The sequence below is a fragment of the Peromyscus maniculatus genome, chromosome 13 (genome assembly GCF_049852395.1).
Source record: "Peromyscus maniculatus bairdii isolate BWxNUB_F1_BW_parent chromosome 13, HU_Pman_BW_mat_3.1, whole genome shotgun sequence".
NCBI classification, from domain to species: Eukaryota; Metazoa; Chordata; class Mammalia; order Rodentia; family Cricetidae; genus Peromyscus; species Peromyscus maniculatus.
The window spans coordinates 60,308,447-60,331,080 of NC_134864.1; the positions used below are offsets into that span (position 1 = coordinate 60,308,447).

At 40.2% G+C, this 22,634-nt stretch overlaps 1 protein-coding gene across 6 annotated transcripts in view; it reads left to right on the plus strand.

Moving 5' to 3' along the window:
- Positions 1-22,634, plus strand: part of Stk17b (serine/threonine kinase 17b) — a 31,903-nt gene that overhangs the window by 295 nt on the left and 8,974 nt on the right. The window contains exons 1-5 of one of the 6 annotated variants that reach the window (XM_042260389.2): positions 542-651; positions 8,775-8,943; positions 13,643-13,855; positions 19,400-19,544; positions 21,275-21,401. In XM_042260389.2, coding sequence (XP_042116323.1) covers positions 8,822-8,943; positions 13,643-13,855; positions 19,400-19,544; positions 21,275-21,401 — 607 coding nt within the window. In that variant the 5' untranslated portion in view covers positions 542-651; positions 8,775-8,821. Of the gene's footprint in view, positions 1-541; positions 652-6,606; positions 6,741-7,292; positions 7,532-8,772; positions 8,944-13,642; positions 13,856-19,399; positions 19,545-21,274; positions 21,402-22,634 lie in introns of those variants that run through there. The other 5 variants (XM_076550402.1, XM_042260388.2, XM_042260390.1 and 2 more) reach the window with 5 other exon arrangements.

The window sequence follows — 22,634 nt, forward strand, 5'->3', positions numbered from 1 at the left end:
GGCGCGGAGCCGCGGCCGAGCGGACGGTCCGCCGGCGGCGGCGTTCGGGGGTGCGGGGCGCGGGGGCACGGCGGGGAGCCCCTCCACCCCCGGGGGCCGGCGTCCCGGAGCGTGGCCTGCCCCGATCGCCTGCACGGAGCGCGGCGTGTGGCTCCCCGGCGGGCTCGCGCGCCGTGGACGCGGACGCCTGTGCACCGTCCCGGCGAGCGGACGCGCCCAGCCCGCCGTCCCCGGGAAACTTTGCGGGCCATCGCGTGGGCCGCTGTCAGTCCCGGCGTGGGGAGCCCTCTGTGCTGGGGACCCATCCTCAAGAACTCAAGAGAGCCACATCGCGGCCGCGGTTGGGACCTCTATCCCGGCCCGGCCTTAGCGTGGGAAAAAGCGCTTCGGCTGGCTCCCCTCTCGGGAGAGAGAGGAGTGGAGCGAAGTCGTAAGAAACTTCCCCGGCCCGCCGGCCGGTGGCTAGGGTCTGTGCGGCTTGGGTTGGGACTGGAGGCGCTCTGGCTTCAGCTTTGCAAGTTGGAATTAAGAGAGAGACGTCCCGAAAGCCTAGTGATTTTCAATCCTACTCAATCAAACCTTAGGTCTGGGGATGACATTCGCCACCGTGGAGTGCTGGGCTGACGTCATGTTTACCTCCGCGGTCCAGAGGTAAACCTCGCTGGCAGGTTTGATACGGGGTGGACTTTTTTTAGTTTGCAGGTCTAGGAAGAGAGACTGTGTGCCGCGATAACTCAGCAAGCGGAGGCGTACGAAACGTGGAATTTTGAACTAAGGAGCACAGTTTTATTACAGAGAGATATAAACTCACTTTCTCAGTTGGCACTGCGTTGTACATACAGTCATGACGGGGGAGATGCCCAGACATGGTCTTCAACAATTTCATAAAAAATTGAATCACGTTGCCTTAAAACTGTGTATATTTCAAAAGGCAAGTGACCAAGTTTTAGACCTGTCTTCTTTCCCAATCCTTTTCTGATATTAATTTAGGGTTTTTTTTGGATAGTTTTAATAGTTCTAGGAATTGTTCATTTTTTGAGGTACCACATACATTTTAGATACTTTTCTAAAATGAAGGTTTATTATTAAAGTGCATTTACTTACATGACAGTGTGTTTAAATTAGAAATATAACATTTCTGTAATAATTTGAAAATCTTTTTGTGTGTGTGTGTGTGGATAGAATGGTGACAGTTTCTCTTGGGTTTTTAAGTAATATATTACAGTTCTAGGTCGGGGAGGTGCTTGCCACCCACCGAAATCCTGATTTTCCAGGACCTACATGGTAGAAACAGAGAACCTACTCTCACTGACCTCTCCAGTTGCATGTAATAAAAAATTAAGAAAAAGGGAAATTACAATTTGGTTAATGTGGAAGTGGCATTTTAGTAGAGACTTCATTAATCAGTGTGAATAACATCTGTAAAAAATGCAGGCATTTAATGGCAGATATTTTTAATTAATTTCATTTTTAAGTTTGTACTGGCAGCCAGGCAGTGGTGGGGAATGCTTTTAATCCCAGCACTCAGGAGGCAGAAGCAGGCCTATCTCTGTGAGTTCGAGGCCAGCCTGGTCTACAGAACTAGTTCCAGGATAGCCAGGGCTACACAGAGAAAACCTTGTCTCGAAGGAAAAAAAAAAGTTTGCACTAACAATGAACAACTTACTGGTATTAAGTGAACATATAAACGTGTTTCACCGCTTTGTTTTGTAGCAGTTTGATAATTATAAAGGAGAATTTCTGTGTCAAAATATCACAGTGTTAATTTGAGAGACTCAACTTAAAACTTACAGGTCAAGGAAATCAATTACAAATTTTTTGGCTTTATCTAAGGATAAATGTATTTCCTAAAATATAATACATTATAACGTGTATTTCTTGTGTCTAAAGTTCCTGCTTCCTGAGTCTTGTCATTGGCTCTGTTGCTGAGCCGTACCCCAAGCCTTACCAACCAGCTGTGAAGGATTTTTGCTTTTTGAGACAGTATCACTCAGAAGAACTGGGCTTTGCCTCCCAAGTGCTGAGACTCAAGGCTTACACACCATACCAGCTCAGTTTTGATTGTTCATTTATATGGCAGTGTTGGGGATTGAACCTGTTGCTTCATGCATGTAAAGTTGGCACTCTACGTAAAGAGCTATATATGCAACCATACATAGTTTATATTTTTTGTACCAGACTACTAGAAAAAGATTGGTGGGTTTTTTGTTTTTGTTGTGTTTTGGTGTTTTGGTACTGGGTTCAAAGCACAGAAATACTCTTTTCAGTTAAGTTACAAGTGTATATTTTTATATGATTTTGTTGTGATAAAAGTTGCAATTTTGAGTGCATACTTCATTAAATTACCATTTATCTTTTTCTCAAGCATTTAATTCATACTTAGTTATTCTGTACACGTAAATGAGTCCTCAGATATTTATACATAGTGTGTCTTGATTGATCCATCCCCTTGCTCTTTCCAACTAGTCCAAAAGAGGACGTACTTAAGCACTGAGAAATTTTAATGCTGAAGTGGCAAGTCTTTTTAATCCTTTAAGGACTAGATTCATTTTACATTGTAATAGTTACTGAACAAACAGTACTTTGGTGCACTGTTAGTAAATGTTATGGTAATTTATTTTACAACAGAAACCCAATTTTCCATCTGATGAGTGACGAGCTCTGTGTGATTGTTGGCCCACCATTATTTCCGTTTGTCAACATCTTCTCATCCGACTTCACAATTACAGGATTTATTCTTTTCTGAAGGTGGAAAAGGTGGTGGCAAGCCTTACTGTCTCGGCCCAGGGTCAGGCTAGCGTTCCTTGCCTGGAACTGTAACCCTGGTGTAAACTATACCCCAGTGCTTGGACTAGAATCAGTTGGCTTCCTGCTGTGATTTTCAGGGGATTAAATTATTGAATTGTGCTTGCTGTTGAGTATTTAAAAACAGACATAACAGTACGACACTGTGGGTACAATCCATACCACGTGGAGGTCATCACCTGTTAACGCTGGTGCTGTCTTCTGGTCCCCGGCCACTAAAACAGATTCCTCCTCAACATGGCAGAAAGTTCTTTTTTTAATGGATGCGAAAAAAGTAAATCTTCAGTTTATCTTTTCATAGACACAACTTGGTCTCATTAGCGCCCCACGTAGAAGAGAGCAGTTGCTTCCCCGCCATTTTTATTCACATTTGGTTCATGAAGATGTAGATTTGTCAGTCTTTGGATAGGACAAGTGTGTGGCTTTCCGGGTGTTCTTAGCTAACATAGATTCTGACATGAAAACAAGTGGTTGTCTATTGTCATGCAAACAGTTACTAAGTACAGACTAAATGGTTTTTCAATCTTGCATTACAATAGACGATAAAAATAATTTCATTCACATTGCTGGGCCATGTGACTACCTTGTTTTGAACTGAATTTCTGTAAGAACAGTTTTAAGTGTTTCTGAGTTAGCCAACTGCTGAAATAAGCAGAGACTGTGTCGAAAGCTTCCATGCTGCAGTTTCAGGATGAATCTCAGTTCAGCTAATCCCTTTAGATGTACCTAAACGAACATTTTGCTGTGTTTTATTTTTTATCGACTTTTATTCAAACATTTTTAAATTCTTACCGGGGCATCCTGCTGAGTTGCTTAGCTCAAGTGTCCTTTAGACACAAAATATGATTGCAATCTCACATTAAATTTCCAGGTGAAGGAGTATGTCGAGAGTCCTCCTGTTTGAAGCATTTAGTCAGCCTGTGGGTTTTCGGCAAGCTCCTGGGGCAGGGCAGGGATGAGAAGGAGCCATTTAAGGGAAGGCAGAAAGGGTGTTTCAGGCAGAGAAGTAAAGCAGAGTGGAGATAAAATAGGAGACTGAATTAGGACAGGAAATGGAGCATGGGTATACTGAGTCGTTGAGTGTCATGCTACAAAGGACTACGGAGGATTTTAAGTTATAGTTCCTAGGGCTAATAAAGGAATCAAAGCAGGCAACTTATTTCTAAATGCTTTCAGGATTGTGTTCTGTAATTTCTGCATTCATAAGCTCTCATCATTTGATAACCTTGAAATGAATATTGCAATGAATAACTTCAGTGGAGCTGGTTAGAGGTTTCAAAGGATGTTTAGTGTTCATCATACTTGCTCTCTCCACTCAGTTCAGCCAAGACACAGCTCAAATCTAACACTTCCCTCTCTTCCTTCTTTGATTCATATCTGAGTTCTTATTGTAATTATTGTAATGGGAGTTAATGAAAAAACTGCAAAGAGTAGGACACCATACTAGTGTATGATTGAAATCTTACTGTATCTTCTGTTAGACATTTATGCCTTCTGGCATTGTGCCTATAATGGTTTATAAACACAAATTTACTAAGTCCCTTAGATATTTTTATTGATAAAGACTGATAAAATATTAAATGATTTCAATTTGAGTAAGATATATTGGTAATGTGTGAATTTTAGATGTTGTATTCTTGTTTAGAATTGGCTATAAGTCTATGAATTGTAGAAGAGAAGATCTATGGATTGTTTATTAAAAGTGAGAATTTGGTGATAAGTTTAGGACACACAAGGAGAGACAGAGTGATTGGTAGCCCTCGTGTGTATTACATGCGGGCACTCCGTCTGTGGGGACTTTGGTAGACAGAGGTGCCATTGGTGCTCCATTATAGGCAGACCTGGCTAGAGGAGCAGAAGTAGAGAACACCCGGACTGACAACTCTTCTGAGTGAGGTTAGTAAACAGAAGGAGGCAAGCAAGAAAGCTGTGTGGATCCTTAAACAGCTTTCGGGGCAGGGTGTGTTAGCTTAGGTAGATGTGCCTATGGTCTGGTCTCCTGAAATGTCTTCTTCTGAGGCAAAGCTTGTGTCCCAGGAGATACACAGCCATAACGAGATGAGTCATAGCATCAAAACCCACCTGTGTCTTTAATGTATTTGGAAAACTACAATTGCCCAACACTGTTTTGGCTACATCTATTGTCATGGAAGACCTGTGGTGTGTTCACCCATTATAATGGCCATCAGCTCATCTGAGTGTTAGAGGATTCATTAGGGTATGAAGTTAGTGCATGCAAAAGACCAGTTAGGAAAGTCCTTTATTTAAGTGGGCTGTTTAGTAAGATCTGGTTTAGACTATCATTATGCATTTCACTTCCTTTTATTAAAGAAAGAAAAAGAAAACTAAGTTCCTTTCCTCCTCATATATAACAGGCCAAACTTAATTCTCAGTAGCATACTAGGATGTCACATTTTGGGCTCTTGAAGGATCTTAGTGTTGAACTTTTCTCAATACTACCTCCTCCGTGTGTGTGTGTGTGTGTGTGTGTGTGTGTGTGTGTGTGTGTGTGTGTTTGTGTGTGTGTGTATGTGTGCAGAATTATTCTTTGAAAATTTCATTCATGTATACAGTGTATCTTAATCATACCCATGCCCACTGCCCACTTCCATCTTCTCTTAGAACTCCATCACATCTCCCTCTAACTTCACGTCCTTATTTGTTTAATCTCACGAAGTCCAGTTAGTGCTGCCCACATATACGTGCATGGGTATGAGGTCATCAACATGGGGAATCTATCAGTGGCCACACTCCTAAAGAAAAGTGCCCCTCTCTCTTTTAATAGTCATCAACTAGTAATAGCTCCTCAGCCAGGGATGGGCCATGGGAGCATCCCCCCCTCTCCCCTCCATGCTGGAATTTTTAACGGCTTAATCTTGTGCAGGTAACCATAGCAGCTCTGAGTTGATATGTGCAAAGCCATCTCTTGCCTAAAGGACAGCATTTCCCAGCATTCTCCTTGTTCCCCAGTTCTTATTCTGTCTTCCTAAATGTTCCTGAGAAAAATATATATTTCAAAGTTACTTACTTACTCATTTTGTAAGAGTTAAAACTAAGTTTGGTCAAAAACTCCAAGTATTTTTCTATGTAACGTTAAACAGTATACTGGTTTTTATTTAGTATATAGCCTGAAGTTGTACAGGGTCTCTGCATGAGATCTAACCTATGATTTGGGTAATGAATACTATCAGCTTTAAGTAAATGCAAAGAAAATGTTGAGGCCTTGAAAAACCTAACAGTGGCTCTTGCACTGATTTATCATACTATTTTTGAACTTTTATGCCTTTACTTTCATACTTAGTGAGATAAAAAGTAATCTTTGAAAGTACAACTTTGAGTGTACTAATACGTGGATTTCAGAGTTTGTGAATTCGCCAGGTTTTTGCAGTGTTTTAAACTTATAAATCATGCTTAATTGAACATAAATCTTTGATGCCCTAAAAGGATCATACTGCCTCTTGAAAATTGAGTGTAGAAAGTGCTTATTCATAAAATGTTTATTAGTTTTAGCTTCTATAAAAGGCAAACATCCTAGAATCTAAAATCTATATGAAAGAAAAATGAAAACTCATAAACTTGTCTCTCTGATTAATTGCCTTGTTTTTTGTTGGTGAGAAGTGTTGGGAAGATAGCCCACTTGTACCAGTGATGAGGCCTGCCCCTTCTATTTGTAGATTTGAGAATAAGTGTAATCATAAGCATGAACTTTTAAGTGTACAAAATTCTAAAATCCAAAGGTGATACAGAAAAGCCTTACCCTAACTGACTAAATATAGAAATTGATATCTGCATTGATTTTTCAGACAATAAAATGTGACCAGTGAAACTGAATGTCTTCAGAAATAAGGAGGTATGAAGAAGTTAACTGAGCACCAGGTGTGATGCACAGGCCTATAATCCCAGTATTGGAGAGATAGGATTATAACTAGTTCAAGGTGAGCCTGGATTACACAGAGTTGTCTAGGATGACCTGGACTGCACAGTGAGACCCTTAAAAACAAACCAAACTGGACAGCTGTCCACTTTGGTCACTTTCTGCTGCCCACGTTATCACTTGTCTCTGTGTGTTTGTTTCTTTTTCTTGTAGGAACAGCAGTCTTGGTGGACTAGGGCCTGCCTTAGTGGTCTCATTAACCTTAAAGTCCTTATCTGAAGACAGTTTCAGTGTCAGGTACTGGGGGTTAATATTTCACTAACAAATACGAGGAAGGTGTAGTTTGGTCTTTAATGGTAGCTGTCAGGATTTGAATATATTGTCTTCTAAACTCATGTTGAATTACCATTGTGAGGTGCTTTCTTTTCCCCTCTTAAGACAAGGTTTTCTTGTGTAGTTTTGGCAGACTTCATACTCACTCTATATATCAAGCTGGCCTCAATTCTTAGCAATCCTGCCTGCCTTAAGCCTTCGAACTCTTTTAGCCTTCTGAGTGCTGGGATTATAGGTGTGGGCACCACCACACCCAGCCATTGTGAGGTGTTAAGAGGGTGAGGACCTGAAGTCTGTGGTTAGAGCCACTGGGAAGTGATTAGGATTAGATAAGGTCCTTAGGTTAGAACCCCGTGGTGATGAAGCATCGCAGTGGCTTTATTAAGGAGGGAAAGAGACCTGTGCACACACTTCTGTCTCTTGCTCTGTGATGCTTTGCGAGATCTCTGGACTCTCCAGCAAGAAGGCCACTATCATTTGAGGCTCCTTGGCCTTGCACTTCCAGAACTGTAAGCCAAAGTAAGCGCATTGTCTTTATTAATAGTCCAGTGGACTTCCGACATAGCCACAGGAACCAGACTGGTACAGTAGGGAACTTAAAAGACTGTGTGGCCTCAGAGCTGTAATGAAGAGTGAACGGAACTCATGTGTCAGTGCACTGCCTTGCGTACTCTTAGACTACTTAGAGAAGTGTTTCTCTGCAGGACCAAAGGTTACAGAAAAACAATTTACAGGTTTGCAAATCCGTACAGAAAACTGTACTCCAGGCCCTGCCTGTTTGCTAGGTAGAAGATAGTAGTCGGCATTTGAATGAAGCAAAACAACAACAACAACAACAACAACAACCAATTGCTCTCAAGCAGGAAGTGAGGGGGGCATGTGGCAATGGGGACAGTCTTGAGGGCTATTACAGGCGCGTGATAGCAAAATAATTCCTGATGTCTCATTAGGCAGATGTGGCAGAGAGTCCACCATCATTACATGAATTCAGTTAATATGAAATAGTAGTTTGATAGTAAAACTTAATACAGTTTTAATATTAGTTAATATGAAATAGCAATTTGATATTAAAACTGGTTATATAAAGTACCAGAAGTTGCAGATAGTATGAACTTCAGATGTGGATTTGAACTCTGGGTTGGTAATTTATTTATGATCGTCACTGGCCCAGGAAAACGACTGAGTTTTCATGCACGGCACGGTCAGCATTAGGCTCCGCCAATGAACTCTTTGGTCTAGGGGAGTTTCTAGATTTAGTTTTAGAAAGTGGCCAAACCATGAACAAGATCTATTTCTTGTATTTCAGAGGACTGCAATATAATTCACAAAATGTGGGGAGTTTGCCGCCAAGTTTGTGTGGCCTGTGAAGTTAAAACAAATAGTCGTCACATTGCTATGCTAACTTACACGGGTGTGTGGAAATGTAGCATTAAAGAGTGATAGTTCACAATCATATGAAAATGATCACCTCGGTCCGTCCATTTTTACCATAATGATTTCTTAGTATTTTATAGTAATTTCATTTTGAAATGAAGTCCGTAGCTTTGTTGAGGTGCCATAGAGGAGGGGATACCAGTTTCTGCTTCTGGCGTTTTCTCCCCGTGACCAGCGTAAGCTCCTGAAAGCCTCGCTGTCTGCCTTCTTCTATCTCAATACTATATTTGGAGTTGTGCGATGTAGCGCACATCCTGCCTGAGAGAATGTCTCTTTTTCTTGTTACTTTTAAGTTACACCCTCTCTCTTCCTGTCTCTCCTTACACAGGTAACAGAAGTGGGTGCCCAGAGAAGCAGACCTGGCAGCCACCAAACATGTCCCGGAGAAGATTCGATTGCCGAAGTGTCTCAGGCTTGCTGACGACCACTCCTCAAACGCCAGTGAGGATGGAGAATTTTAATGATTTCTATACACTTACATCCAAAGAACTGGGGAGGTAAGGAGACTTCGATATGGGTGCTGCTTTGTTTCTGTCTAAACTCACTTGGAGCCCTTCTCAGAGATCAGAAAGAAAAGCCGCCCTCTCTGCTTCCCTAGCTGACTAGAAAAATCAAATCCGTGGAGGGTTCACATGGCACATCCCACCAGCTTCCGATCTCATTTCTTTCTGCATCTGTGAATGGAAAAGGACAGCCGAGATGCCAGGTCCCCATCTGGGCTCTGCCATCGGTGCCCATCTGTGTGACTTTTGTTAAATTACTCTGGGTGCGAGTGTCCTCTTCTGAAAAAGGGAGGAGGATAATTGCGTTTAGTTATTTAGATTTCTTAAGGGTTAAGTTACTGAATATTTGTAAAGTGCTTCGTATACTGTTACATGTTTTGGCTTTAGTACACTTGTTTCCATTTCTAGCTACTATGTTTGTCTAGAGGAGAAATAGAGGGGTGCTTCCCCATTCTACACACATACTTTCATCAATGAAGAATCTTTAACTCATGTCTGATATCACAATTATAAAGAATTGGTAGTCTATAAATAGAAGCCTATATAAATTCTGCCTTGGCTCAGCCAAATATACATTTCTTATGGCCAAGGGTGCCTTTGACATTTAGTACTACAGTAATTTTAATATGTATGAGAATTAGAAAAGCTATGCCAATATATTTATCTGTTGTGTCTTCTTGGGTTCAAATTAAATGTGATTGTGAAGGGTTAGAAGACAGTGGTCATATATATATACATACATATATATGTATGTATTATATATATCTTCAGTTGTTTTGCATGTGGCGGTCAATGTTTTAGCTCATGCTACAGTGGTTCACAAAGTTTCTTTTTATCAGTGGATGGACAATAAAACAGTATGATTAATTCTCACCTGAAAATCTCTGTGGAATCTCAGACTGGCTGACTGTGAAGGTGAATCCTTTGCTTGTGTCTTTTATGTTTAGTAGAGACAAGCCCTGGCCTTTCCACGTTGCAGATGTTTCATGCAGCTCTTCTTTTATAACATAAAGATGAATCCATCTCATAAACATAGGATTTTTTGCTTTCTGTTCTGTTAATCTCTACTTGATGGACACTGTTTTCTTTTTGTAGCTGCATGTAATATATACTTAAGTAGTAGTCTTTCATATATTTAAACAAAGCTGAACATCACTAGTTCCCTTAAGTGCTCATCATATGATCCGGTATCCAGAAAGCCTTCCCTGGTGCAGTTCACCCTCTTCTGGACCACTTTCTGCTTCTGATTGTTTCAGCTAAAATGAGAGGCCTAGTATTACAAGCAGCACTGTTAATCCCTTACTTTTGGGTTGTAAGCAGACTATTGCAGAAGCCCAGCATGCCCTCAGATGCCTGTTGGCCTCCTACACTGTGTCCCTCTCTCCTCCCTTTCTTCCATCCCTTTTTATCACTAGATATGCCCAGTCTGTGTCCTATAGCATCGTACTGTTCGGCCTGAGCTGCCTTTGTTCTGGATCAGAATTTGTGTGACGTTCTTAGATGCGTGTTATCTTTTTTTCTTTAGTTGAGAAGATAGACTAAGTGTACTCAAGTTACCTTTTATTGCAAGACATTTGGAACTTGTTCTAACAGATGCTTAGAGGGTGACTTCTTAATCTATACAGCAAGAAGCATTCTTACCTACTTTTCTAGGTTACTATTTGGATGAATAACTTTATTAACTTTGCAAAATACTAGGTATAGTAGCTAATGAGAGCTTTTTTTCCTTTAACTTCGTAAAGAACTTGAGTGGGCCCACTGTTAGCTTGAAATTGTCTTACAGAGGTGATGTCATAAGGAACCATCATGAATTGAAGTTAGTTTACTTTTAAACATTTTAAAGCAAAAGCTCATGGTAGGATCTGATTCAAACAAAGTTAGATTGCTAAAGTCCCAGCATCCGATGTCTTCATGGAAGAGACTTAAATTGCATCTTTGAATCGCTTGGGGCTAATGATTCACATGGTAGATATTGGGGCATTTAATTAATCTTCAACCCTGGCAATTAAAAAAATCATATATATATATTTTTTTAAACTTCCATGAACTTTAAAATCCTTTCAAACTTGTAACCAGTCTTAGTGTGTGAGTCTTCAGAAGTGAGGCGGGGGTTCTGAGCCTGTTTCTCTGGGAGGCTGGTATACTTTGTAATATATAAACATAATTCCAGCTTGTGGAACACTACAAAGTTATCTTTCTTACCAGCTGGGTTTTAAATTTCAATTTTAAAATGTCAGTGTTTGAGAATGTATTTCCCTTTAGCAATACAGAGGAAGCCATATAAAGTAAATCTAAGTTCATTTTTCACTATTCTCAAAAAACTGCATTGTTCCTGTTTTTTAACATGTTGGGTAGTTTTTTCCACCCCTCCCCCAGCTGAGGCCGAGTTTCATCGGCTTGTGGTTAGAAGGGTAGGGCAGATTCAGAAATAAACGTCAGCTTCCTTTGTGGCTTACCCTCCCCATCCCTTCATATTTTATTGTGTGTTTTAGAATGCAGAGGGTAACGGCTAGACCTTTCACTGCTGGGAAATCTAGTCAGCTTTGCCCTTTGAGGATGTGCACTGACTACTATTATTATTAAAGTTTTAAGTTTTCTTGACTGTCTTTTAAATATGGTACAGGAACGTTATATATTGAAGACTATTGTTATACTTCTAAACTACAACTAGCATCTTAGAATATAAAATAGATACTTAATTTTTCTCCTTAAAGCCTCTAATAGTTATGCTCGAATATATATCTTGTTTCACAGTATATATGAATATATGCATGTGTAATTATGTGTTAATATATGGATATAACTTTATCAAGATCTCAAATTTTTAAAAATGCAGATGTGGGCCAGATGGTGGTGGTACACAACTTTAATCCCAGAACTCGGGAGGCAGAGACGGGCTCTGAGTTCGAGGCCAGCCTGGTCTACAGAGTTAAGTTCCAGGACAGCCAGAGCTACACAGAGAAACTCTGTCTCTAAACAAATAAAACAACAACAACAAAAAAATCATATGTGGATTTAAAAACATAGCATAATGTGTGGTATTATAGTAGATACACAAACCCTGACGCTTATTCAGAAGCATTTCAGGTGCTATTGTGTGTTAGTTTGCAGAATATAGATTTTTATAGACTTGATTAATTAGGTCAGAGATGTTCCTTGTCCTCATAGGGCTTTTCCTTAGCAGTGAACATGTCAGTCAGATGAACCTTTACAAGCCATGACATTTGGTCAACTTTTTCCTGGCTCATAAGTATGAGGGTAGTTTAAGAAAGTCTCAGGAAGGCCAGAAACAGTAAGGAAAATATAGATGAAGCTTGGTACTCTTGCTGCTTGGTTTTGAAGCAGTTGTAGTTCCTAGCTACTGTCACATGACCAGTGTGTAGTGAAGTATTCACAACTGTACACGGGCTTCCTGGTTTGTTCCTGAACTTCACAAGGTGAGGTTTTTTTCTAAAACTCCAAATTCTCTTTTTGTTTTACACAAGGTTTTGCATCTATATCTCAGTAATCGGTAAATGTTAAACTTAATAGAGAAGCAAAGCCATTTTAAGGGGAGAGATTATTCCATAGTTGTGAGACAAGAAAGCTAGAAATTCATATTCCATGGTTTAGTTCTTGGCACTTAACAGTAAAGGATCAGGTTTGTACATGTAGCATTATTTAGTTGCGGTATGTTTTAATAAATGTAGGCTTCAGATCAGAGCTTGTGTACTTTATTTTTAATTATTAGCTATATATTTTAGATTATTGGCATTGATTTTGAGGTAATTGGGAAGTGCTGAAGAGGAATCTGTCATTTGGGTTCTTGGGAGTAAGAAATAAAATCCGGTCTAGCGCTTGTCCTCCTCACCCCTCCCCCCCCCCCCCCCCCCCCACTGTAAGCACCGTGTGGGTTCCGTGGCTGGCCCTGCTCTCAACTGCCCATCTGTGTTAGAAGTGTATTTCTGAGTCACTGCTGCAGTGGAGTTAAAATACCACACTTCTGGAGATGGATTTGTACCTGTTGGTATCAGAAACTAGCGTGGGGTTTATTCTTAGCATGGAGGTTATTAAATTGGGATCTTTTAAAGTAAAGCCTAGAAGGTTTATGATAGGCTTCAATCTAAAAGCCCTCTGGAATTGAATGCATTTTTGGGGGCATGCAAATCAATAGCTTTTATTAGTTCTTAAAATAATCCTTGCTTCAAAGTAGCTTTGCATTTTTGTAAAACTAAATGCTATAATACCTGCATGTACTAGGAGGAATAATCTTTGTGCTTTAAGTTTGGGTAGGATGTTAAGTATTTCTGTTAGTGAGATAAAAGCATTTGTACTTTCCTAGAATGATTAACGTGACATTACTGGGTGTGCTTATGCTAAACTGTTGATAACCCTGAATTTTCTTGGCTGATCATAAAATGCATTTGAATACTCACTATAGGCTCCATATCCCATAGGTGTCTATTAGAAGCATAGAGTTAGGTTGGCAAAAGAAATTACCAGGTACACTGAAAATGTGTCATACTAATCGTAAAAGTGAATGGATCATCCTGCTGTGATAGTCTTCTGCATCTGTGTGGTGGCATTATAGGCTTTATAAAAGAACATGTTATTTGATTCAGTTTATAGAGAAAAATAGTTCTTAATGGCACAGATATGTGAAAGAGTTCACTTTAAGTTGAAGGTATGAAATTGCCCTTTTCTTTCTCTCTAGAGGAAAATTTGCTGTGGTTAGACAATGTATATCAAAATCGACTGGCCAAGAGTATGCTGCAAAGTTTCTGAAAAAGAGGCGAAGGGGCCAGGATTGCCGGGCAGAGATTCTGCATGAGATAGCTGTGCTGGAACTGGCCAGGGCCTGTCCCCACGTGATCAATCTACATGAGGTCTATGAAAACGCAACGGAAATCATTTTGGTGTTAGAATAGTAAGTATGTGCTTTCTCATACATTTAAGGTGTTTCATGGATAGACTATGGCATGACATGTCAGATAATGATAACTGTGACAAAATTTATAAAGATGCCTGTTGATGAATATTAATTTATAATTGTACATTTTTGACAAGGCTAAATTTATAGCTTCATACGTACATACCAAAACTAATTAACAGCAGGTATTAAACAAAAGACAACACACTAATTTGGGAATGTAGTTGCAAGAATTTAATTCCATATTAATAGTACATAAATTGAGGTTTTCTTCTAGGAAATAATCTAATGACAAATAAAATTGAAGCCATTTTTATGTTTTAGTAAAACCCATTTTAATAAAACATGTCCAAGAAAATGACTCAAGCAGAAGCTTACAGAATGATGTGTCTCCAACACCATTAAGACATTTATAGTACTTACAATGTGAAAAGAATGTCAGGAACTTTGGCCAAAAGAGACAGAAATATCTCTTGTCAGTGAAACACTAAAAACACCACAGTGCTCGGTAATTGATGCAGTGTGTTGGGCTAAGATTGCTGTGGCCTGCTAAGCCATAGATTAACATCCGGTGAATACAGTTACAAGTTTTGGTAATTGATGCAGTGTATTGGGCTAAAATCGCCATGGCCTGCTAACCCATAGATTAACATCCGGTAAATACAGTTACAAGTTTTGGAAGATGAACAACATTGGAAAGAGATCAGGTAAATTAATACTGAGTTCACCTCAGGTTTTGATATGTTTTAATAAAGTAAATCTAATTTAACACAAACTGAAAAAGAAAAGTACTATTTTAGAGAAAATAATGCTACAAACTAGAGCGATTCTTTTTACCTGCCAGTGTACATTGTTACCCTTTGAATTTAAAAGTGTATTTGTGCTATTTTATTTTATTTGCACAGCTGTGTGTATAGAGTGTGTATAATGTATGTGTTCACGTGTGTGTGTGTGTGTGTGTGTGTGTGTGTGTAGCCACACAAGCATGTGGGGACCAGAGATAGAGTTCAGATATCTTCCTCGGTTGATCTCCACCTTCTATATCAAGGCGAGGCCTTTCACTGAACTGGCCTGCCTGGCCTGCTGGCTCCTTAGATGCCCCGTGCCTCCCCCTTGCGTTAGGACTGCAGGGGCCACCACACCTGCCTGGTGTCAGAACTCGGTCCTCATGCCTGTGTGGCAAGCCTGTCACCTGCCGAGTCACCTCCCCAGCACCCAAGGGCTTTGTTTTAGTATTTATATTGTAAGGAAGTAGAGATTTTTTATATAGTTTTTGAAAATCATTGTTTTGTGCCAGGAAATAGACTTGGCTAAAATTAATTTGTGAATGAAGTGCTGATTGTAAAAGGTTAAACTGATGTGGAGTTTACTGAACGGTGAGTGGGGTGTGTGTCTCACAGAACAAGACCCCTTAGGAGAGTCTGTTAGAGAACCTTCAGAGTAAGGGAGAATAGCAGAAAGACGAGGATACTGCGCCATTTCATTTTTCATGGATTGTATGATTACTTTGTCCAAGACCCTTCAGCTGCTTTCTTCCTCTCAACAGTTCCTTCCTGTGAGCTAAGGGAAAGGGAGCTAACATCCAAACAGTTAACGAACTCTAGGTGTGGAGGATGCATATGTACAGGACATTGGCTGTGTTAATAAAATCCTGTTTGGAGTTCATGTGAAGCTACAACAAGATTGCTCAGAAACATGATGTATTTTATGCATAGTTCGTGTTTACAATCTTTAAATGGATCTAGGAACCTTACCCAATGAATTAGTAAAACTGTTGGTGATCTCACTACCTCTGGCTGAAATATAACTAGCTCTCAGCAAGTGTTTGAGTAGATTGGCATATTAAATTTCTAGAGTGGCTAAGACTAAAATTTATTCTAGGATTGGGGCTTAACCGTGTCCACCACTTTTGGGGTGGCAGTGCCATACGGGGCATTTTCATTTAATCCTAACAATTTGGCCAGGCAGATTAGTTTTAATAAGGAGGCATATGTTTTATATGGTGAAAATAAAATAGTGTTTTACTCTGATAACTTACAGATTAAATTACCACCTCAAACCATCCCATGTACTCATTTTTATTTTACAAAATTCAAGTCTATGAAAACTTGGAAACAGTTGACATTCATCTGTCCTTCACTTTGATGCATCAGTTGTTGACGTTTTGCCGTCTTCACTGAACCTCTTGAAGACCGCACACGTTATTTCTCTTTTGCATACTGCAGTTGTTGTTCTGAAGAATACGGCAGTTTTCTGTGTATTGAGCATCAGACGTAAGAAAGTCAGCATGCTATAAGTAAAGCCATTTATAGCCCACATTGAAATGTTGTTGGCTGTCTCCAAAATGCTGTATAAGGACTATTTATTTTTTTTCCAGTTCAGGATCCAGTAAAGACTCAGGCAGTTATATTTACTTGTGAAGTCTCTTTAATCCTTCTATTTTTATGGCATTGACTCTTGGGAGTGGTGTCATTTGTCACAGGAAATGTCACTTTTTCTAGGTTTGTCTGATGTTTCCCCGTCACTAGATGGTAACATGTTTGGCAAGGACAGTAGTAACATGGGTGATAACGTGTGTCTCTTAATATGTCACATCAGGTGGCATTAACGTCGGCTGGTTTTGTCACTAGGTTGTTCCAGTGTGAAGATGAGAAGGGTGGTCTGCTGGTCTCCATTCTTTATAAAGGAGCAGCCTCCTCCCTCTGCAGTTACCCACTAGTCTGAGTGATGACCTAGCAATACCCTTCTCTTTGACAGACTTTCCTCCCAGATTCCAGTGCCCACTGACATGCTTGCTTGAATTAGCAGTTCCAGTGGAGGTTGAGACACCGTTCTTTCTGATTCCATGGTTCACTCTCCATTTACTAAGCTGCACTCTTGTGATAAAGTGTTTCTTTTCCCTCTCTCCCTCTTTACTATTACTGTGTAGTCAACTGTTTTGTAAACTGTTAAAGTAGCATTAATTAAAAATAACCCATTATGATCAAATTAGTGAGCCTTAATCAGTTTCTTTTGTTATTTTTCCTTCATGCCAAATTTATCAAAGACTAAAGTTTGTCAAGTAAGCTTTAAATCTCCATCCTGTATCCTTCTGATGTGATCCAGTGAGTGTTTGAGGACTTCCTGGTTCAGCACACTGCTTCTTCTTGATCTTCGCCAGCTGAACCGAGTCAGTCCACTCTACATGACACTCTGGTTTCCACTGGGGTGCTATCTGGCAACTCAGCATAAACCTGCCAATACCACACCCAGCAGCAAGTGACTAGATTTTTCCCCAGCTGCGCCCCCCCCCACCGCCTTTTTTTTTTTTTTCCATTCTTTTAAATTAAAGCATTGCCCAATATGGCATATATTCAGAGTCAGAGTTACAGAGTTAGGTTAGGTACATTTGCTCCTGTTTATATTCAGTGTTGGGATTTCATTTTTTAAAACTCTTTCTTAAAAATCGTTCTAACTATTAAAAAAATGTTTGCACAATTTAAAACTCAGACATGTAAAAATGTTTGGCACTTGTGTACGTGTGTGTGTACTGACAGGGGTTGGATCCAGGACCTCATTCGTTATAAGCACATACTGTGTCACTGTGCCGTGTCCCCAGCCCCATGTGTGGCTAATTTCCAAAGGACTCCATTGTATGACTTAGCATCTTATTCAGCCTATCATACATAAGTGCTGTTATTTGTGGTGGTGGTGGAGCTTCAGGATAAATTCCTAGAAGTTGATTGCTGGCTCAAAGAATAAATGCATGTCTAACTATATAGACCGCGTCTGAATAATCCCCCACGGTCATGTTAAAAAGTACTTTTTTGAATTACTGCATCTGCTAACTTGATAAACACATGTAACACTTTCTTTAGCAACTAATGTAGCTAGGAGTTCTGATAGTTCTATTTTGTCTTTGTATTTTGCTGTTTACCTCAATCCAAACCTGTTTTCAACCAAATTGTTTACTTTTGTAAATTAAACAGAAGTTCTTGTAGTCACCTTGTCACTTTGAAGTGAGTTTCAGAGCTTTTTATTTTTATCAAAATACATAGCCCATGTGAAAGTATATCATTTAAGTTATACTGTATCAGTGACTGACTGACTGTTTTAGGCCTTTTTGGCTGTTTAAATAAATCAATGCATGCTACTTTTCTAGAAGATAGTATTATTACATCTTTTTATAAATTGGGATTTTAAAAATAGATGAGACACTACATTCCCACTCTATGTAGTAAAGACTTTGCTCAAACTAAGTGCTTTTAAAAAAAGCATATGCATATAATGAAGGAGAATATCTTCAAAAACTAATAAAGGGGACATGTTTCCTAAATGGGCATACGAAGCTTTTAATAATACTGAATTTTCAGCAAACTAAAATTGATTGTGGCATATACTTATTAATTTTTTGAAGACTATGAGACAAAAGCTTCCCTTGAAACAGCATCTTGAAAGGGGAACTTGCTTATAATTTACAACTTTGCAATTTTGTAGGACAGAAATGAGATAGCCCTGTTGTTAGGAAATTACAAAGTTCTGTCAGTTACATATGTCAGTGTAGAAGATCATTTTAAAGTCCGGTGTGCTAGCTAATGTAGCACCAGCCAGAGCCTTCAGTCTTGAGTTCTCTGGTACTTCCGTGAACCCTGCAGACCTGTGTCTTGCTTTCTGTGATTTTTCTCAGTCCATGGTATTTTCTGTTCCTTGTAAAGTGCCTAGCAAACGAGTTTCCAAGAGCTTAATGTGTCGTCTCTTTATTTTTTACCTCCTTAGAGTTGTATTTGTGGTATTATAATTGTTCACCTTATCTTGGTGCCATTGAAGGAATGTAGTTAGCCCTCTCCGTTTTTGAGTGGGATTTTTAGTTGAGTAAATAGTGTAACTTAAAAGGAAGGGGTAGATGTGTGTTGCCAGCCTGCGCCATGGATTCCTACTCCTCCTTCAAGAGACCTTGGGGAAGTATGTGGAAAGAAGTGGCCAGTAGGTTAAATATTCATGAGGATAATTGATTTCTTTTTTCCAGACTGCAGTTTTCCTATATTGCCTTCCCATACCTGATTTTGTAATTTACTACTATAAATGCAGTAGTAATGTGAAATTCCTGGTACTTACATTGCCTTTATCATGATAACTCGAGCCAGACAATAAAGTTCGTTTCTTGTGAATTTTCGGGTTTGGGTGAGTGAGGTAGGATCGAAGTGGAGTTTATGTTATGGGCACCTTCAGACATGTTCCTAACCAGCAGATATCTGTTCCTGTGCTGTCATAAACCAAGTGTCAGCAGCAACTTCTCATGGTTTTCCTTGGCATGCTCTGTACAGATCAGTCAGTGGCAGCTTACAGCTACAGTGTAAAGCGTTGGTGCTTGGAACTTCCAACTTGGAACTTAGGTTCGAGGCCACCGTATCCTACATACAACATGTTTCTTAGTCTTGGCAGCCACCGAAATGGTATACACACGTGGATGTTTATATGGACATTTTCTTAATGGGGATACAATATTTAAAGGTTATTTTTAGATAAATGATTTTTAATAGTTGTATTTGAATTTTCTTTCAGTGCTGCAGGTGGAGAAATTTTCAACCTGTGTTTACCTGAGTTGGCTGAAATGGTATCTGAAAATGATGTTATCAGACTCATTAAACAAATCCTTGAAGGAGTTTATTATCTACATCAGAATAACATTGTTCACCTTGATTTAAAGGTATGGTAATGTGATTTAAACTAACATTAGCGTTCCTTCTCTGTTCTTGGTAGTTCAGTGTCAGGCTGGTATTGGTAGAAATAATGGTTCTCTAGACCAGTGGTGCCTCTGCCTGTGTAGGGCTTCATTGGGCTTTACTTTGTGTTGGCAGACAGGAGAGGGCTGTACTCATGGTAGGCTTGAATTAATCCACTTAAAATCCATCACCTTATGTAATCCATCCTGCTGGAAGGGGCACATCTCAGACCTTGCCTAGCACCCCTCCCTTTGAGATGATTGATTCGGATCACTGTCTGGTACCCTCTTATTGTTCCTCGTTCCTCTGCTTCCATACCTCGCTCATCTTCCTCTGAGACGTTATGGCCTCTGTCTCTGTGTGGATTAGTCAGTGTCCCACCGCAGTCCCCAGAACCATGGTCTTTGGTGGTGGTGTTCCTTGTCTTTCCTCGACGGCTGCTCCGAGTCTTAAAGACTGAAGTAACCTGTTTCATGTTTGCTAAAGGATGGATTCCGCTCTGTCTGTGCAGTTTACCTGCATGAGCCTTTGGGTTCCTCTGCCACTTTCATAATACAGTTCCAAGATCACTGCCTGTCATAGCCCAGGCCTGTCTCCATTTCTAAATCTTTTTCCACCTGTGGATTCACTACCACTTTGAAAGTTGTGTAAATACTTTAAAATGTACACTGCCCAGCTATTCACCCTGTCCCTTTAAAATCCAATCAAAACAAAAGAAAACCTGCATCTGTGTTTGTTTCCCTGGGGAGGGGGAGGAGGTTTTTGCCGTCTGGCCTCCCCACCGCCTCTCCTGTAATCACGTGGCTGAGAAAGAGGCAGCAGAGTAAGTGCCAGGGTGATTATCTGTGATCAGCACCTGTCTGGTCTTTGCCTGCGGAAGGCAGACTATGTCCCAGCATCGCAGAGCACAGGACGGCACGGTGGCTTTAACACCACAGCCATGGAACTGACAGCAGAGCTTACTCGTTGCCTGTAACGTGAAGTGTGGCATTGTTCCCAAGAGAAGGACTGTTAGGATTTTTGCACAGACTTTGTGAGCAACGCGTCTGCATTTTTAATGGTTCTGACAGGGCACTTTGTCGTCGTCTCTACACCTGCAATGATAAAGTCCGGTCATGTGGCTCTAGGAGACGGTGGAGGACACACATCTTACTGTCTCAGCTGTAAACCTTGTCAGGCCAGCTCATCTAGAACCATCCCACTGTGTAGAAGCACTTTCTACTCTGGACATGATGTGCATTCATTCTTCCATGCTCACCCTTCTATTCCACAGAACACCTTTCTAATTGACAGATTCCTTCTTTTCCTGTAAGACTCAGCCTGAGCATCTTCTCTACTGCTAAGACTTCATGTGTTTGTATGTACTCCTGCAAGTGTGTGTGTCTGTGTGTGTCTGTGTGTGTGTGTGGGTGTGTGTGTGTGGGTGCGCGCGCCACTTGAACTTTTTGTGGGCAGAATTTGGTGCTCTTGTCTTTATTACTATATAATCTGTATCTCATAATCAACCCAACATCTTACAAACTAAAAATCCTTCTTGACTGCCTTTTTAATTTCTTCATTATTAAATAGTACTCCTCCTAATTGGCAGTTCAGTGGATGTTGGATAAAGTACTCTAAGAAATGTGTACGAGCTAAGCAACTCACTTTCCCTTCAATCTAGGACAAGCACCCTTTTATTGTCTATTGCTTATCCCTTTTTATGTGCTCTGTTTAGCCACAGAATATACTATTGAGCAGTATATACCCACTTGGGGACATAAAAATTGTAGATTTTGGAATGTCTCGAAAAATTGGGAATGCATGTGAGCTTCGGGAAATCATGGGAACACCTGAATACTTAGGTAAGAAATCCATTTTATTTTTTAACCATTTTGAAATTTAAATGTACCTCTTTAAAACTATATTTTTGTGATAGAGATGTAGCTTTTGTTTGCTTAGCACCAAGAACAAACAGAAAAATCCTCACATATTTTTAGATTACACAATACCAGGCTTCAATCGATTCAAAAAGTGTAATGCATTCGTATTTGGCTATGACTCATTAAATGAGTTACAGTGAATAAAGGAATATGTTAGGCATGAGGAACAACTCACAGGACATTGGCTAAGTGTAGACGTCTAGTGCGTGTCTGCACTGCCTGTGTGTGAAGTCAGGAGCCAATGGGCAGCAAGAGGAGAGAAGGAAGCAGTGGTCCCCAGCCTCCGAGTCTGGCTGCGACTAGTTCTCACTGCCGCCCCCGTCTGCCCCCGCCCCGGAGCTGTGCACAGGGCGGTCTTTGCTTTTGCAGGGCCCTTCGTTGTTTTCAAGTGTAAGAGTTGTTAATGAGGCAGTAAAGGGAGGACGTGGGGGAAGGGTACAGAGAAGATGGCGGGGTGGTATCTGGGGGTGATGGACTGAGTCAACAGACTTGACTATGCCTGCAAAAGATTCTGAAGAGCGGGAAACAGCATATGAGCTTCAAATATTTTGAGATAAGGGTGATATTTTTACCTCTGTTACTGTCCAAATGGACATCTCCAATGAAAAGATAAAGCGACGCAGAGCAGGCCCATGAGCCTAGGCAGTTACCTCCCAGGAATGAAAACTGAACTGTTGGATCCTAACGTGGGCTGTAGTGTCCTAGAGTACATCTCTGTAGTGAGTGATAACAGGGAGGTCATAGGGAGTTTGGCGAGGCTGGCAGCATGTATGTTTCAAAGGTATCATTCATGAAAATGTCAGAGTTGAGAAATTTCTTTTTGAAAAGATTATAAAACCATATTGAGAAACAGTCAATTTTCAGTTGTAAATACTATATGGGACTTTACTAATTGGAAATTCACCGTAAAGTTTAGGAAGTATAGAGAATTTATTTTGCATTTTGGGAAGGACAAAGAAAGAGACAGTCGAAAATTGCTTAGGAAGTTAGGTTTTGATAATTTCAGAATATTTACTCTGCTTGAAAATCTTAGCATTTGTAAGAAGCCTCACCTTTTTCTTACAATGTCATTGTGAGAACATGATCCACTTTACCCTGGAAAGATAAGTGTACCTGAGGCTGACAAAATGATATAAATTAATAACAAAGTAGTAA